The sequence below is a fragment of the Salmo salar genome, chromosome 09 (genome assembly GCF_965601325.2).
Source record: "Salmo salar chromosome 09, fSalSal1, whole genome shotgun sequence".
NCBI classification, from domain to species: Eukaryota; Metazoa; Chordata; class Actinopteri; order Salmoniformes; family Salmonidae; genus Salmo; species Salmo salar.
In genome coordinates this window covers 81366971-81385670 of record NC_138299.1, presented here as the reverse complement: position 1 = coordinate 81385670, position 18700 = coordinate 81366971, and the positions used below count along the sequence as shown (strand labels likewise).

The window sequence follows — 18700 nt, the reverse complement described above, 5'->3', positions numbered from 1 at the left end:
GAGCAGGTTTTCATCAAGGATCTCTGTACTTTGCTCCGTTCATATTTCCCTCGATCCTGACTAGTCTCCCAGTCCCTGCCACTGAAAAACATCCCCAAAGCATTAAGCTGCCACCACCATGCTTTACCGTAGGGATGGTGCCAGTTTTCCTCCAGACATGACACTTAGCATTTAGGCCAAAGAGTTCAATCTTGGTTTCATCAGACCAGAGAATCTTGTTTCTCATGATCTGAGAGTCCTTTAGATGCCTTTTGGCAAACTCCAAGCGGGGGGTGTCATGTCTTTTACTGAGGAGTGTCTTCCGTCTGGCCACTGTTCTTGGTCACCTTCCTGACCAAAGCCCTTCTCCTCTGATCGCTGAGTTTGGCCGGGCTGCCAGCTCTAGGAAGAGTCTTGGTGGTTCCAAACTTCTTCCATTTATGAATGATGGAGGCCACTGTGTTCTTGTGGACCTTCAATGTTGCAGACATTTTTTGGTACCCTTCCCCAGATCTGTGCCTGGACACAATCCGGTCCCGGTGCTCTACGGACAATTCCTTGATCTCATGGCTTTGTTTTTGCTCTGAAATGCACTGTCAACTGTGGGACCTTATATAGACAGGTGTGTGCCTTTCTAAATCATGTCCAATCAATTGAATTTACCACAGGTGGACTCCAATCAAGTTGTAGAAACATGTCAAGGATGATCAATGGAAACAGGATGCACCTGAGCTCAATTTCAAGTCTCATAGCAAAGGATCTGAATACTTACGTAAATAAAGTATGTTTTTTGTGGGGGGGTTTTTATAACTTTTCAAAAAATTCGAAAAACCTGTTTTCACTTTGTCATTATGGGAAATTGGGTGTAGATTGAGGAAAACATGTAATTAAATCCATTTTAGAATAAGGCTGTAACGTAACAAAATGTGGAAAAAGTCAAGGAGGTTGAATACTTTCCGAATGCACCGTATAGATGAATAAATGTTATATTCTTTCTCTTGGCACAACATTAGAAAACACAAAGATGCAGTACCTGTGAGATGCCATTGGGGGCGCTAGGGCGCACTAGGGGCCTGTGGTGCCGGCTGGTGCAGGGGCAGTTTGCCTTGATGCCCCATTTGCCCCTGGCTGAGTGCACCATATCCCCTATGTTATAGAGAGCTGTGGGAGAGAGAACAGAGAGAAGTCAACATGGGATGACTTAATGAGAAAGATACAACACATGTTGGATGTCAAGTTCACTGCTCCAATTTGTAAGTCGCCCTGGATACGAGCGTCTGTTAAATGACGTAAATGTAAAGTTCGGGCTGGGAGTTTTTCCAGACAATGTGACCTGGGCCCGTATCCACAAAGCATATTAGAGAAGGAATGCTGATCTAGGATCAGGTCCTCCCTGTCCATAATAATCTGATTCATAATGATCTAAAAAGGGAAAAACTGATCCTAGAGCAGTAGTCTGATTCTAAAAACCCTTTATGGACCCCAAGCAGGAAAGACTCCAGGCCCTAGTTCAAAGCTCCTTTAGTTATGATGATGTTACCTGTTCCAGGTATGATCTGTGTGGGCATGAGGTTCTGAGGCTCGTGTCTCTGGCCCTTCACACACTTCAACCAGGAGAACACCTCGTCATCAGGCCCCTCGTCCACCTCTGAGAGACAAAACATGTGACGGAAGATTCATTTATACACACACACACTCCCTTTCAGCTCAATCTTCACTTCTTCAAAAACATCATCACTGAAAGAAAGAGCAGTCCAGGCCAATCACTGTACGTAGTTGAACTGGACAATACCATACCCCAGTCCTTCCCTGTGTGTGGAGTCACCATAGAGATCCTACAATCCACATTCTGTATGTTATAAAGACTCCAGATGGAACTCTGACTCTCACCCTCCATAGGGCGGTTCCTGCGTTGCCGGTAGCAGTCCAGGCACACCCCGAAGCCACACTTCCTGCAGACCCAGTGGATGTTGAAGACGGTGGTCTCACATACGTCGCACATCTCCCTGACGCCGCGCACCGCACGCTTCCACGCCACTTTCTCTGTAGAAGATGACAGAGACACAGGGTAAGCACAAGTCACCTTACTGAAAATAATGCAGAACAGCAGGGGTTTATTTATTAATGCACACTGTAGCAAAACACTTTGCAACGGAAAATGAGAGTTTCTATTGGACAAATTCAGGTAGGTCCCTCCCCGTTTGCTTCCTAGTGAATCCACAGCAGCAGTGTGCCTGCCCAGTCAGGTCAACCGTCACAGAGATCTTGGTTTGAACAATAAAGATGTGATGGGGAGAAAATAATGAGACAAACACACACCAACATTAAAAATACATGGCTACACACACACACACACACACTGAACAAGTGTCAGACTACTCACGGTGTGGCTCAACCATCATCATGGCCTCCTTCTCAGACATGACGAGCTGACAGAACTGGTCTCCCACGTTGGCCAGGATGTACTTGGAGGTGTCCAGGTCCAGGCCCTCCTGTACGGACGGGGAGGGAAGCCACAGCCCCATGGCCATGGCATCACTCTGCTGGGGGCTCAGGAAGCCCTCCACACGCAGGATGCCCTTACGTGTGAATGCCAGCCTGGGTAGGGGGCAAAGGTTTAAAGTTAGATGAGTGCAGACGAGAGTGTAGAAAACATTTGAGATGACAGTGGTTGACGAAATGACTGCTATACCTTATTGTAGCATTACATAGAAGAGGATACACCTCACAACCCATCTCTCATACACACACATGTACCTGCGGAAGTGGAAGAAGCGGCAGGCCACGTTGGGGTCGTCGTCGTCAGGCTCCTGCTCCCGGTACTTCCTGTAGCGCTCCATGCGACACTCGCGACACTTGTGGAGGTGGGGCGCCACGTTGATACAGGAACCGTCCTGCAGGAACGACTCTCCTGACTGCTTCAGACGACGCACCTTAGTCACGTCCTTCAGCACTGACTGGCCCACTGGACGACACAAAGGACCAAAGAGTTTACCTTACGTCATGAAGGGCTACAAAACCATGCAGCGACAACCTATTCATGAGTGTAGGAAGGGGTAGTCCAAACAACAACTTTACCATCAATCTTGTTAAAAGGTAGACTCAGCGATATGACGTAGATGCAGAAAGTAAACATCATAGTGGGTCAATTTCCACAACAACTAAAAGCGTTGAAGCGTGAGGCTCAACTCCTCTGCTGTTTTGGTGCCCTGGCTACCACTCTAAACGGCGTGAAGCGAACCCGAGCACAGATATTGTGTGTGCGCACAGATACTGTGTGTCAGTGAAGTCTTTTATCTCCCTCATCTCAATATCTGCGGTGCTGCTTGTGGCAACATCATTTCTCTGAGTCTACCTATTAACGTTTCATGATCCTGACCAAAATGGAATGATATTGATGACTGACATGTTATGCGCATGATGGAGAATCTCATTTACATACCGCTAATATCCTGAGGCTACAGGTCTTACCTTTGAAGGGCTTGTTGCGTGGCCGGCTCTTGGCCACCCCGGGCCCTTTACCCTTCTGCAGCAGCATGGCTCCCTCCTTGACGGGCCCCGCGAGGCCCCCAGGTGCATGGCCCCTCTCCAGACCCTCCTCTGTCTCACTTAGGTCCGACAGGTCGCTGTTGTCGCTGGAGTCCGAGTCACGTTTAGATGCCTGACCCCGCTCCTCCAGGGCAAACTTTTGGGCCTGGTCAAAAGGCATGGGTGCATTCTCACCACTCCCTCCAGCGACTGCACTCCCAAACATGGGAAAGCCCGAGGTGGAGCTGGGCCGGTCATCCAGAGAACCACTCTCAGCTGAGGAGCCCTGATCTCCTGTGGAGGAACCCTCCTTGGGCTTGGAGGAGGTGACTGACTGGGGCCTCTGGGTGAAGCCAGGGGCTGGGGAGGAAGAACTGGAGGCAGCGGCAGCTGAGAGGGAGGCGAAGGGGGAAGACAGAATGCCCTTGGGCAGCTCGACCATGGTGAACAGGTTGGATTTGCTCTCCGAGGCTGAAGAAGGGCCCAGAGTCTCAGGCTCCAAAGGGGCTGGTTTGCCACTGAAGGGACTGTGGGAGAGCTTCTCCCCGTAGGCCAGGAAGGGGTTGGAGGGCTCCTTGGAGCCCTGGAGGAACAGGTTCTGGTGGCTGTCCGTCTTGGTGCCGAAGCCACCCACCGCGACACCGTTAGTGCCACTCCTGTTGTTAGCACCACCCAGAGCTCCAGAGGCCAGAGCCAGTGGGGTGTCCATCGCCCCCATGCCCAGACCAGAGCACCTCATCCCCCCAGAGCCACTGCTGAAGGAAGGTAAGAGTATGTCCCCTGCAAAATGCTTGTTGAGCACTCCGTTGCCTGCCGACTGGGTCTCAGGCACTTTGGACTGCTCTTTGAGAGAAGCTGTAGCTGAGCTAAACAGGCCAGCTGATGCCGGAGCCAGGACAGAGGGCTTGAACAGGCTAGGAGGCTTCTTACTCAAGCTCTCTGACACTGCTGTGAAGTAGTTGGTGTCCTTAGACTGGCTCTGACCCAGAGTCTGGTTCTGGTTAGGACCACCAGGGTTCTGGCCAGTCTTCTGACCCGTCATACACTGGAAGAATAAGTTCTGGTCTTGCTGCTGCGGTTGGGCCTTGTTGTTCTTGGTGCCTCCAAAGGCAAATCCGAAGGGTCTAGAGGAGTCCTGGGAGGCTGACGGTGTGTTGGAGGAAGCGCTGGTCTTGGAGCTCACCTCTCCAAACACAGAAGCCCCAGCAGGCTTGGACTGGGGAAGCCGGAACCCAGCCGCAGCCAGAATGGGAGTCTTAGAGCCCTGAAGAGCAGGAGGAAGAAATACAGGATATTAGTGACAGAACAATGATGGTTAGTAATTACTACGTAAGGTATGAGACCAAGATCATGTAAAGTGTTACTAACTCACCTCTGACTGGTTGGTTGTTCCTTTCCAGACAGGGGGTTTGGGACTGAAGCCAAGGGAGGCAGCGAGAGCCACGCTGGTGGAACTGGCTTGAGATGGGGATGAGATGGTCACCAGGCCTGGGGAGACTAGGGCAGCCATCTTGGGGTTGGTAGACTGGGATGGCTCTTCTCTCTCTAGGGTGGGTCCTGCTGGGGAGGGTTTTGGGGCCAGAGCTCCAGGGACCAGGCTGGGCATCTGGCCCAGGGAGGGGAAGGAAGTGTTGGAGAAGGGGGAGGGGGCTTGTTTGAGGGGGGGTGGAGTGGGGGTGGCTGTGGTGGTGGAGTCAGCAGACCCCTGTCTGTCTTGTGTGGAGAGGGCACGTCCGTTCTCCTTGGTGTAGCGAGGCGGAGTGTTTGATTGGTCCATCTGGGAGGAAGTGCTGTTCGGGGAGGCATAAACCTGTGTGACTTCGGAGGAACTGCTGTTCACTCTGCGTCCTCCTCCTGCTAACTCTGCCCCCCATGTCACCATCCCCTCTTCAGAAGCCTTGGTGGAGCCGCTCCCGTTCTGTCCGTCCGCTGCTCCCTCTCCCGAACCCTTAAAGCGCTTCAGGGTCATGTCCTCCTCGCCCTCCGAGGCTGTCCTCCGTCTACGGCCGCTCTCGCCCTTCCCTCCGTCGCTCTCCTTCCTCCGTCGAGCATTCTTCCCTTTCTGACCGAGGAGAGGAAGAGATCAATGTAAAGGGATTAGATAAGGATGTGCAAAACAATTCAAGTCAACCAAAATATGTAATCCTTTAAAACAACAGCAAGATGAGAGGAATGGGACTGTATCCTTCAACCAACTTACCTCATCAAAGTGATCTTCAGCCAGCATCACGTGTATTACCCGGGGATCCACCACCTGAGTCTCCTCTCCCTAGAACACCACATCTGTTACTAACAACACATAGCTAACTACTATCATAGCTAACTACTATCAACACATCTGTTACTAACAACACGTAGCTAACTACTATCAACACATCTTACTGACAACACATAGCTAACTACTATCAACACATCTGTTACTAACAACACATAGCTAACTACTATCAACACATCTGTTACATTAACATCACGTAGCTAACTACTATCAACACATCTGTTACATTAACAACACGTAGCTAACTACTATCAACACATCTGTTACATTAACAACACGTAGCTAACTACTATCAACACATCTGTTACTAACAACACATAGCTAACTACTATCAACACATCTGTTACTAACAACACATCGCTAACTACTATCAACACATCTGTTACTAACAACACATAGCTAACTACTATCAACACATCTGTTACATTAACAACACATAGCTAACTACTATCAACACATCTGTTACATTAACAACACATAGCTAACTACTATCAACACATCTGTTACATTTACAACACGTAGCTAACTACTATCACCACATCTGTTACTAACAACACATAGCTAACTACTATCAACACATCTGTTACTAACAACACGTAGCTAACTACTAACAACACGTAGCTAACTACTATCAACACATCTGTTACTAACAACACGTAGCTAACTACTATCAACACATCTGTTACTAACAACACGTAGCTAACTACTATCAACACATCTGTTACTAACAACACGTAGCTAACTACTATCAACACATCTGTTACTAACAACACGTAGCTAACTACTATCAACACATATGTTACATTTACAACACGTAGCTAACTACTATCAACACGTAGCTAACTACTATCAACACATATGTTACATTTACAACACATAGCTAACTACTATCAACACATCTGTTACTAACAACACGTAGCTAACTACTATCAACACATCTGTTACTAACAACACGTAGCTAACTACTATCAACACATCTGTTACATTTACAACACGTAGCTAACTACTATCAACACATCTGTTACATTTACAACACGTAGCTAACTACTATCAACACATCTGTTACATTTACAACACGTAGCTAACTACTATCAACACATCTGTTACTAACAACACATAGCTAACTACTATCAACACATCTGTTCCTAACAACACATAGCTAACTACTATCAACACATCTGTTACATTAACATCACGTAGCTAACTACTATCAACACATCTGTTACATTAACAACACGTAGCTAACTACTATCAACACATCTGTTACATTAACAACACGTAGCTAACTACTATCAACACATCTGTTACTAACAACACATAGCTAACTACTATCAACACATCTGTTACTAACAACACATCGCTAACTACTATCAACACATCTGTTACTAACAACACATAGCTAACTACTATCAACACATCTGTTACATTAACAACACATAGCTAACTACTATCAACACATCTGTTACATTAACAACACATAGCTAACTACTATCAACACATCTGTTACATTTACAACACGTAGCTAACTACTATCACCACATCTGTTACTAACAACACATAGCTAACTACTATCAACACATCTGTTACTAACAACACGTAGCTAACTACTATCAACACATCTGTTACTAACAACACGTAGCTAACTACTATCAACACATCTGTTACTAACAACACGTAGCTAACTACTAACAACACGTAGCTAACTACTATCAACACATCTGTTACTAACAACACGTAGCTAACTACTATCAACACATCTGTTACTAACAACACGTAGCTAACTACTATCAACACAACACATATGTTACATTTACAACACGTAGCTAACTACTATCAACACGTAGCTAACTACTATCAACACATATGTTACATTTACAACACATAGCTAACTACTATCAACACATCTGTTACTAACAACACGTAGCTAACTACTATCAACACATCTGTTACTAACAACACGTAGCTAACTACTATCAACACATCTGTTACATTTACAACACGTAGCTAACTACTATCAACACATCTGTTACATTTACAACACGTAGCTAACTACTATCAACACATCTGTTACATTTACAACACGTAGCTAACTACTATCAACACATCTGTTACATTTACAACACGTAGCTAACTACTATCAACACATCTGTTACATTTACAACACGTAGCTAACTACTATCAACACATCTGTGACTAACAACACATAGCTAACTACTATCAACACATCTGTGACTAACAACACGTAGCTAACTACTATCAATACATCTAACTAACAACACGTAGCTAACTACTATCAACACATCTGTTACATTAACAACACGTAGCTAACTACTATCAACACATCTGTTACTAACAACACACAGCTAACTACTATCAACACATCTGTTACTAACAACACATAGCTAACTACTATCAACACATCTGTTACTAACAACACATCTGTTACATTAACAACACGTAGCTAACTACTATCAACACATATGTTACATTAACAACACGTAGCTAACTACTATCAACACATCTGTTAATAACAACACATAGCTAACTACTATCAACACATCTGTTACTAACAACACATAGCTAACTACTATCAACACATCTGTTAATAACAACACATAGCTAACTACTATCAACACATCTGTTACATTTACAACACGTAGCTAACTACTATCACCACATCTGTTACTAACAACACATAGCTAACTACTATCAACACATCTGTTACATTAACAACACGTAGCTAACTACTATCAACACATCTGTTACATTAACAACACGTAGCTAACTACTATCAACACATCTGTTACATTAACAACACGTAGCTAACTACTATCAACACATCTGTAACTAACAACACGTAGCTAACTACTATCAACACATCTGTAACTAACAACACGTAGCTAACTACTATCAATACATCTGTAACTAACAACACGTAGCTAACTACTATCAACACATCTGTTACTATCAACACGTAGCTAACTACTATCAACACATCTGTTACATTAACAACACGTAGCTAACTACTATCAACAGATCTGTAACTAACAACACATAGCTAACTACTATCAACACATCTGTTACTAACAACACATAGCTAACTACTATCAACACATCTGTTAATAACAACACGTAGCTAACTACTATCAACACATCTGTTACTAACAACACATAGCTAACTACTATCAACACAATCTGTTACTAACAACACATAGCTAACTACTATCAACACATCTGTTACTAACAACACGTAGCTAACTACTATCAACACATCTGTTACATTTACAACACGTAGCTAACTACTATCAACACATCTGTTACTAACAACACATAGCTAACTACTATCAACACATCTGTTACTAACAACACATCTGTTACATTAACACGTAGCTAACTACTATCAACACGTAGCTAACTACTATCAACACATATGTTACATTAACAACACGTAGCTAACTACTATCAACACATCTGTTAATAACAACACATAGCTAACTACTATCAACACATCTGTTACTAACAACACATAGCTAACTACTATCAACACATCTGTTAATAACAACACATAGCTAACTACTATCAACACATCTGTTACATTTACAACACGTAGCTAACTACTATCACCACATCTGTTACTAACAACACATAGCTAACTACTATCAACACATCTGTTACATTAACAACACGTAGCTAACTACTATCAACACATCTGTTACATTAACAACACGTAGCTAACTACTATCAACACATCTGTTACATTAACAACACGTAGCTAACTAATATCAACACATCTGTAACTAACAACACGTAGCTAACTACTATCAACACATCTGTAACTAACAACACGTAGCTAACTACTATCAACACATCTGTAACTAACAACACGTAGCTAACTACTATCAATACATCTGTAACTAACAACACGTAGCTAACTACTATCAACACATCTGTTACTATCAACACGTAGCTAACTACTATCAACACATCTGTTACATTAACAACACGTAGCTAACTACTATCAACAGATCTGTAACTAACAACACATAGCTAACTACTATCAACACATCTGTTACTAACAACACATAGCTAACTACTATCAACACATCTGTTAATAACAACACGTAGCTAACTACTATCAACACATCTGTTACTAACAACACATAGCTAACTACTATCAACACAATCTGTTACTAACAACACATAGCTAACTACTATCAACACATCTGTTACTAACAACACGTAGCTAACTACTATCAACACATCTGTTACATTTACAACACGTAGCTAACTACTATCAACACATCTGTTACTAACAACACATAGCTAACTACTATCAACACATCTGTTACTAACAACACGTAGCTAACTACTATCAACACATAGCTAACTACTATCAACACATCTGTTACTAACAACACATAGCTAACTACTATCAACACATCTGTTACTAACAACACGTAGCTAACTACTATCAACACATAGCTAACTACTATCAACACATCTGTTACTAACAACACGTAGCTAACTACTAACAACACATAGCTAACTACTATCAACACATCTGTCACATTAACAACACATAGCTAACTACTATCAACACATCTGTTACATTAACAACACGTAGCTAACTATTATCAACACATCTGTAACTAACAACACGTAGCTAACTACTATCAACACATCTGTTACATTAACAACACTAAGCTAACTACTATCAACACATCTGTTACATTAACAACACTAAGCTAACTACTATCAACACATCTGTTACATTAACAACACGTAGCTAACTACTATCAACACATCTGTAACTAACAACACGTAGCTAACTACTATCAACACATCTGTTACATTAACAACACGAAGCTAACTAGTATCAACACATCTGTTACATTAACAACACATCCAAAGAGGTAATAGTAAAAGCACATCCAGGCAGTGTGTGTGTATACCTGGTCCATGGTGATCTCCATGATGTGTGATTTGGGGTCGTGCCGAGAGACCAGGCCCAGGGCCCAGTGCTCCTCAAACTCACACTGGTACACCTGAACCTTCCGACCCTGGACGGTGTAGGAGCCTGGAGACACACCAGCAGGATAAGGGTTAAAGACTCCTACACCTAGAGCAGTGTGCCAGAAGGATATTATGGTGGGACTGAAAAGTGGGAAGAGAGAACAGTACTGAGGAGTAGAGGCTAACAAAGCCCAGTATTGAAGAGTAGAGGCTAGCAAAGCCCAGTATTGAAGAGTAGAGGCTAGCAAAGTCCAGTATTGAAGAGTAGAGGCTAGCAAAGCCCAGTATTGAAGAGTAGAGGCTAGCAAAGCCCAGTATTGAAGAGTAGAGGCTAGCAAAGCCCAGTATTGAAGAGTAGAGGCTAGCAAAGCCCAGTATTGAAGAGTAGAGGCTAGCAAAGCCCAGTATTGAAGAGTAGAGGCTAGCAAAGCCCAGTATTGAAGAGTAGAGGCTAGCAAAGAACCGTATTGAGGAGTGCAGTGTAGGAGAACATGGATTAGCATGAAAGCAGGAGGAAAGTCAAAGTGCCCCATACACAGGTCATTGTACAATAGGTTTCTAGTCATTCCATAGTCTAATAGACTCACCCTTCCTGAGGATCTCCTGCAGCTCAAAGTCACTGAGCCAGCTGGAAACTGCAGCCTGCAGAGAAGGCTGCTCCAGCAGGAGAGAGTGCCTCACGTCTTTCGCTGCCTACAAAGGAAAAGACCACTCAGTGATAACACACTCATAGTATAATAAACACTTCAGATGAAAGTGGACACGCACAACTTTGAGCAATGTAAGCCCACCTCAAATCTCTGGAGTGAATTCCCGTCAGGGAGGAAGTCCAGGGTTCTGCTCCCAAAGAACTCCACTGGGACCAGGGAACCCAGACCCACACGGTCCACTAGACACCGGAACGCCTAGCAGGGGAAGAGGAACATTGCTAGGACAGGAGCCACTACATTTGAAGGGTGAGATATTATATAACATTCCTATCTGGTTTAAATGGTGGAGTGGCTGGAGAATGAGTGTTTGATATCTCTAATGATATTATCATCTGGCAAACCATGAAAGGGTCCATGTTGAACTGTACTATAGAAAAGAGCAGCAGGTTGGTGTGTGTGTTGTCTTTAGGTCCTGTTAGATTTACACAAGAGGAAGACATCTCCTGCTAGGACCATTGCATTTCCACCAGCTGGTCTGGCCTCACTTCAAGGTGCAGGTGTGCCTTTGGGAGCCAGCAAGGTATGTGTGAGAGGGGAGAGCATACATATTACATACACCCTCTGTGAACTAACCATGACCCAATACCCTCCCCCACCAGGGGCATTCACCTGAATCTGTCCAATAGAAACAGTAGTTTTGGTGTTTCATCTCTACTTATTTGGACAAATTACAATTTCGCAGGTGTTGGCATATTTCGGAAAGCGAGGGGACATTCGGCCCATAAAAGTGCAAAGAGAGACATGAGCTCCTCATTCTCTTAAGAGAATTAGGGTTTACCAAATCCTGTTGTGGCGATAACACGACGAGCTAAGCAACCGATCTGGCCCTGCAGCAGTTACCATCAGCATGATCTGGGGTGTATTCACTAGAGAACACCGTAGCAACAAAAAAAAATGTGCAAAGAAAACAATAGTTCCTCTTACCCTGCACATCCTATTCATTCCTGACTGATTCTCTCAGTTTACACCCAGAATCTTCCCAGGAGAGATTAGGTCAACCCTAACCCAGAGAGGTGGCTACTCACCAGAGCTGGCCAGGCTGTCCCAGAGGTTACTCCAGCTGCAGGGTGGTTCTGGTTGGGCTGACTGTAGTTAGCCCAGACAATGGCACTCTCTACCAGTACAGCTCTCACCTCCTCCCCGTACACCTGTACCCAGGAGCGCCTGCGCCACGCACAGTCCTCAAACTCCACAAACACCTACAGGACGGGGGAGAAAATGTAGGGGAAAAACGGTGGGAGAGTGGTGCTGTTTCTGTTAGACTAGCTATATTAACTTAGGCTAGGTTCAGAGGCCATTTTCAAAAGAGCAGAGGTAAGACAAACACAGTCTTTGGTTGATGGGAAAACAGAAGCCAAAGGCAGGCAGGCTACAGACAGGCAGCAGGACAGGCAGCAGGACAGGCCTTGGTAGGATCATAGTCAGCAGAGCCCAGTCAGCACTGGCTCACAAACACAGCCCATCTACTCCTCCAAGTCTAAGCAAGGCCATCTCTATCAGGAAGACAGGTCAATCATTACAAATAGGCTTGTCAATTCCAAACCAGTCTGCCTTTCTCATTAACCCCTCATGTCAATAAGTAGTCTAGAGCAACTTTATTGATGAGGATTACAATGTAACAATGGATTGCATTTATATGGGTTAATGCTTTACTCAAGGGGCAATATATAGTTGTAAGCAAAAGCCCATTTAAAATGTGTAACTTGCTGACTCACTCTGCATAGAAAGCCAAACAGTACAGCCTATTGGATTTTAATTGTGTAGATCTGTGAGAGGATTAACAACTGCTGTGCCTTGAAGAGTGCCCTCCTACCAAGACCTGAGCAACTGCCGAGAATACTTGGTGTTTATTATGATGATTGATACAAACAGAGGCTAGTCCATGCAAAAACAAAAACACATTTACAGCCATTTACATCAACCAGCCCACCCCATAGACAGTAGACACATAACACAAACAAGAACAAGAGCTGGGGCTGAGTGGAGAGCATTGAGGTGTCTGTGGCAACCATCTGCACCTGTTAAAAAGCTTTTTTCTAAGAATGGTCCTGAGACTTAATTGAAAATCTCATAATCTGGATTAACTACTCCATGCAACACCAGTCCCTTTCTAAAATCTTGATTTGGCGATTGCTTTGGTGCATGCCTGCTTTGTCATCAAATCGTGCCAGATAATGCATGCATCAACAAATTACACCGGCTAAACTACTGTTCGGCCTAACGTTAGCTACATATCACCAAACAATATCTAGCCTACATTTGGTTATTTAAAGCATGCAAACCTATTAGACTGACATTAACATTTTAATGAGGCTATGGCACATGATTTTAATTCTGGATACTATGCGAAAGTTGGTTAGCTAGCTAACAAGTTGGGAAGAAAATATGTCAAAGGCCCAAAATCATCGGGATAAATTATGGAGGCCTCTACTATCAGGCAAGCGAAACACTGCGGCCCCCATTGACTATATTTTGGTAGATACAATTATTTGGCTAGATAATGCCAGCAAAGCGCAGACAACCGGCGACATTTGTATTATTCTGCTTAAATCAGTTTCGTTAAATACGTAGTCAGGTTATTAGTTTGTTAGGTAACGTCAGCTGTCTTCATTCACATGTAAACACTGACCGTCAGCCCCGCAGCTGCTGTTGTCGTCGCCTCTCCTCCGCTCACCTCTACCCCTGGGCTGGCCAAACCTATGACGCTGACAGCCCGGACGGTCCCCCGGAGCCAGTCGCGAGTCCAAGTGGACTGCTCCGCTTCGGGTCCGGCTGCGGACCTGCCATCGTTGAGGAGCAGTAGAAGTCGCTTCCCAATCAGTTCAAGAGAGTCCCCCATATTTAACTAGCCACCATGAATTGAAATATCAACTTCCTTCGCTGTATTTCTGCTGAGAACTCCGATGCACTTAGCTAGCTAGCCAGGTTATATCGGCCTATGTGACAGATTTAAGCCTCAACTACCGCAACTTTGCTGCATGCACGGCGGATCAAGTCACGCCACAAATAGAGAAATGCCGAGATGTTATTGTCCTCAAAGCTACTGTCCCGCTCTATCCGCCATTGAGGCTCTCAACAATCAAACGCACTCCTCGTACTAGGATCCACTGCGGCGATAGCAAGCATGTGAATTGCGACAGCGACTCATGCTGGTTCATATCAGGTACTACACATAACCTGTTTAATCTGGAATGCCAAGTAAAATGCTGCGTTCACACCGCCAGCCCAATTGTGATATTTTTTTCAATAATTGGTATTTTGACCAATCAGATCAGCTCCAAAAACGAGCTAATGCGTAAAATATGATGTGATTGGTCAAAAAAACATATAGTGGAAAAAAAGTTCCGAAGTGTGCTGCGTTGTCTGGATATCTGGTGAGAAAAAAAATACATTTAGCCTAAAACTTAAATCTAAAGATATATATTTTTTCCTGACCAAAATTACTTCTACCTGGACACAACAGAGATGCGGTATACTCTGTAGAAAGCAGACACACAGTGTTTAGAAGCAGTCATTTTTTACCTTTTGCTCTCCTTAACCCACAAACTGCAAATCTGTCAATTTGTTTCACAGTCTAGTACATGCATTTTAGTGTGGGGTTTTACCAGTTGGCCTATTCCCCCTCGAGACTGAAAAGATTTGGCATGGGTCCTCAGATCCTCAAAAAGTTCTACAGCTGCACCATCGAGAGCACCCTGACTGGTTGCATCATCGCCTGGTATGGCAACTGCTCGGCTTCTGACCGCCAGGTACTACAGAGGGTAGTGCGTACGGCCCAGTACTGGGGCCAAACTTCCTGCCACCCAGGACTATACCAGGCGAGGAAAGCCCTAAAAATTGCCAAGGACTCCAGCCACTTCTCATAGACTGTTCTCTCTGCTACCACACGGCAAGCGGTGACGGAGCGCCAAATCTAGCTCAAAAGGCTTCTTAACAGCTTCTACCCCCAAGCCATAAGACTCTGGAACAGCTAATTAAATAGCTACCCAGACTATTTGCATTGTCCCCACCCTACCCCCCATTTTTACGCTTCTGCTACTCTCTGTTTATTATGCATGCATAGTCACTTTACCTCTACCTACAGTACATGTACATATTATCCCAATTACCTCGACTAACCAGTGCCCCCGCACAGGAACCCACTGTTTATAGCCTCGCTACTGTTTTTTATTGCTGCTCTTTAATTATTCGTTATATTTCTATATTTTTTGGTTTTTCTTAAAACTGCATTGTTGGTTTGTAAGTAAGCATTTCAGCATTTTTAGATTTGAGATAGTCATCTACAACAGGGGTTCCCAAACCTTTTCGATCAGGCCCCCATCCTAGCATTGGGGAACATCTCGCACCCTGTCTATTTCTATGGGCACAAGCACTGTCCATGACACAAACTGTTAACACCTCTCTTGCTGGCAGATAGAACATTTTTGCAGGTTTAAAGCTCATTTCCTGCAGTTATACACATTTTGTCATGGTGTGCAGAGAACATTTAGCAGTTTTAAATCAAATCAAATTTTATTTGTCACATGCGCCAAATACAACAGGTGTAGACCTTACAGTGAAATGTTTAACTTACAAGCCCTTAACCAACAATACAGTTTTAAGAAAAATAAGTGTTAAGTAAAAAAATAGATAGGTCAAAAATTAAAGAGCAGCAGTAAAATAACAATAGCAAGGCTATATACAGGGGATACTGGTACAGAGTCAGTGTGTGGTGGCACCGGTTAGTTGAGGTAATTGAGGTAATATGTACATGTAGATAGAGGTAAAGTGACCGTGCATGGATAATTAAAGCTCCTTTTCTTGCAATTCTATACATTTTGCCATGTCTAATGTGTATTAATGTGATATTTAAGTGACAAACATTACAACAAAATCTATGAGCTAAAAAACCTAGCTAAAAAACATTAGATGAAATGGGCTAGTTGATCTGAACATTTCTGACAAGTTATAAATAGGCTCTCTAAGATATGCAATGACCAGTGATGTAAAGTACTTAAGTAAAAATACTTGAAAGTACTACTTATGTTGTTTTTTGGAGTATCTGTACTCTATTTATTGTTTTTCCAACTTCATACTTTTACTTCACTACATTTCTAAAGAAATTATTTACATTTTACTCCATACATTTTCCCTGACACCCAAAAGTACTTGTTACATTTTGAATGCTTAGCAGGACAGGAAAATTGTCTAATTCAAATCAAATTGTATTTGTCACATGCACTGAATACAGCATGTGTAGACCTTACAGTGAAATACTTACTTACAAGCCCTTAACCAACAATGCTTAAATAAAAATAAGTGTTAAGTAGAAAATAGAAAATAAAAGTAACAAATAATTAAACAGCAGCAGTAAAATAACAAGCAAGGCTATATACCGGTACAGAGTCAATGTGCAGGGACACCGGTTAGTTGAGGTAATTGAGGTAATATGTACATGTAGGTAGAGTTAAAGTGACTATGCATAGATTATAAACAGAGAGTAGCAGCAGCGTAAAAGAGGGTTCTGGGTAGCCATTTGATTAGCTGTGCAGGAGTATGCTTATGGCTTGGGGGTAGAAGCTGTTAAGAAGCTTTTTGGGCCTCGTCTTGGCACTCCGGTACCACTTGCCATGCGGTAGCGGACAGAACAGTCTATGACTAGGGTGGCTGGAGTCTTTGACAATTTTTAGGGCCTTCCTCTGACACCGCCTGATATAGAGGTCCTGGATGGCAGGAAGCTTGGCCCCAGTGATGTACTGGGCCGTACGCACTACCCTCTGTAGTGCCTTGCGGTCGGAGGCCGAGCAGTTGCCATACCAGGCAATGATGCAACCAGTCAGGATGCTCTCGATGGTGCAGCTGTAGAACCTTTTGAGGATCTGAGGACCCATGCCAAATCTTTTCACACAATTATCAAGAGAACATCGCTGGTCATCCCTACTGTTTCTGATCTGGCAGACTCACTAAATACATGCTTCGTTTGTAAATTATGTCTGAGGGTTGCAGCATGCCCCTGGCTATCCGTAAATACATTTTAAAAAACAAGAAAACGGTGCCGTCTGTTTTGCTTAATATAAGGAATTTCAAATGATTTATACTTTTACTTTTGATACTTAAGTATATTTAAAACCAAATACTTTGACTTTTACTCAAGTAGGATTTTACTGAGTGACTTTCACTTCGTTTTCTATTCACTCCACTCTATTCACTATTTCACATAATTTTTCTTTTCACTTTCAGAGTCCTTTTCTATTAAGGTGTCATTACTTTTACTCAAGTATGACAATTAGGTACTTTTTCCACCACTGGAAATGACTGAAATGACAAGAAGAAAACTGATTATGCACTACCCAATTTCAAAATTGCATCTTGTGAATTCTACTATTACAACTTTCAAGAGTAAGTTGAAAGCCTGACTGAGTTTCTTAAAAAAAATATATATATATATATTTCTTGTTTTTTGGGGGGAATGACCCAGGGCCGACTCCAACAAGATAATTAATGTGTCCCAGTGTCAACCACAAGGTGGTGCCATAACATTGAAAAACGCACTGTATGTCAATACACCATGTAACAGGCACAGCACTCATCCGAGTTGTAGAAGATGGAGACAATAAAAGCAAGATATTACTGCATAATTAAATAGAACACTTGTTTGATAACTCGTTATTGGACTATGAAGTGTTTGTGTACAAGGTTTTGAAAACTGAATCTGTGTTCAGCCAGCACTATCGTGGAATCTGTAACGCTAACAGTTTGTATTTTTTTAAATATATTTTAATTTTATTTACCCCTTTTTCGTGATATCCAATTGTTAGTTACAATCATGTCCTATCGCTGCAACTCCCCTACGGCTCGGGATAGGTGAAGGTCGAGAGCCATGCTTCCTCCGAAACACGACCCTGCCAAGCCGTACTGCTTCTTGACACACTGCTCGCTTAACCCGGAAGCCAGCCGGACCAATGTGTTGGAGGAAACATCGTCCGTCTGGCGACCAAATTCAGCTTGCAGGCACCCGGCCCGCCACAAGGAGTCGCTAGAGCGCGATGGTACAGGGAAATCCCCCCAAGACGACGCTGGGCCAATTGTGGGCCACCTCATGGGTCTCCCGGTCACGGCCGGCAGTGACACAGCCTGGGATCGAACCTGGGTCTGTAGTGACGCCTCAAGCCCTGCAATGCAGTGCCTTAGACCGCTGTGCCACTCCGTAGGCCCC

General features: G+C 43.6%; 1 protein-coding gene across 4 annotated transcripts in view; it reads right to left on the bottom strand.

Moving 5' to 3' along the window:
• Positions 1–14618, bottom strand: part of LOC106611934 (lysine-specific demethylase 3B) — a 30626-nt gene extending 16008 nt beyond the window's left edge. For 2 of the 4 annotated variants that reach the window (XM_014212616.3, XM_014212617.3), the window contains exons 1-13: positions 14135–14617; positions 12531–12704; positions 11587–11700; positions 11383–11488; positions 10735–10859; positions 5708–5776; positions 4880–5569; positions 3451–4771; positions 2737–2944; positions 2363–2577; positions 1870–2022; positions 1520–1627; positions 1013–1140 (exon numbers count right to left, since the gene is read on the bottom strand). In XM_014212616.3, coding sequence (XP_014068091.3) covers positions 1013–1140; positions 1520–1627; positions 1870–2022; positions 2363–2577; positions 2737–2944; positions 3451–4771; positions 4880–5569; positions 5708–5776; positions 10735–10859; positions 11383–11488; positions 11587–11700; positions 12531–12704; positions 14135–14344 — 3621 coding nt within the window. In that variant the 5' untranslated portion in view covers positions 14345–14617. Of the gene's footprint in view, positions 1–1012; positions 1141–1519; positions 1628–1869; positions 2023–2362; positions 2578–2736; positions 2945–3450; positions 4772–4879; positions 5570–5707; positions 5777–10734; positions 10860–11382; positions 11489–11586; positions 11701–12530; positions 12705–14134 lie in introns of all 4 variants that reach the window. The other 2 variants (XM_014212618.3, XM_082955967.1) reach the window with 2 other exon arrangements.
• Between the last annotated feature and the right edge of the window lie 4082 nt (positions 14619–18700).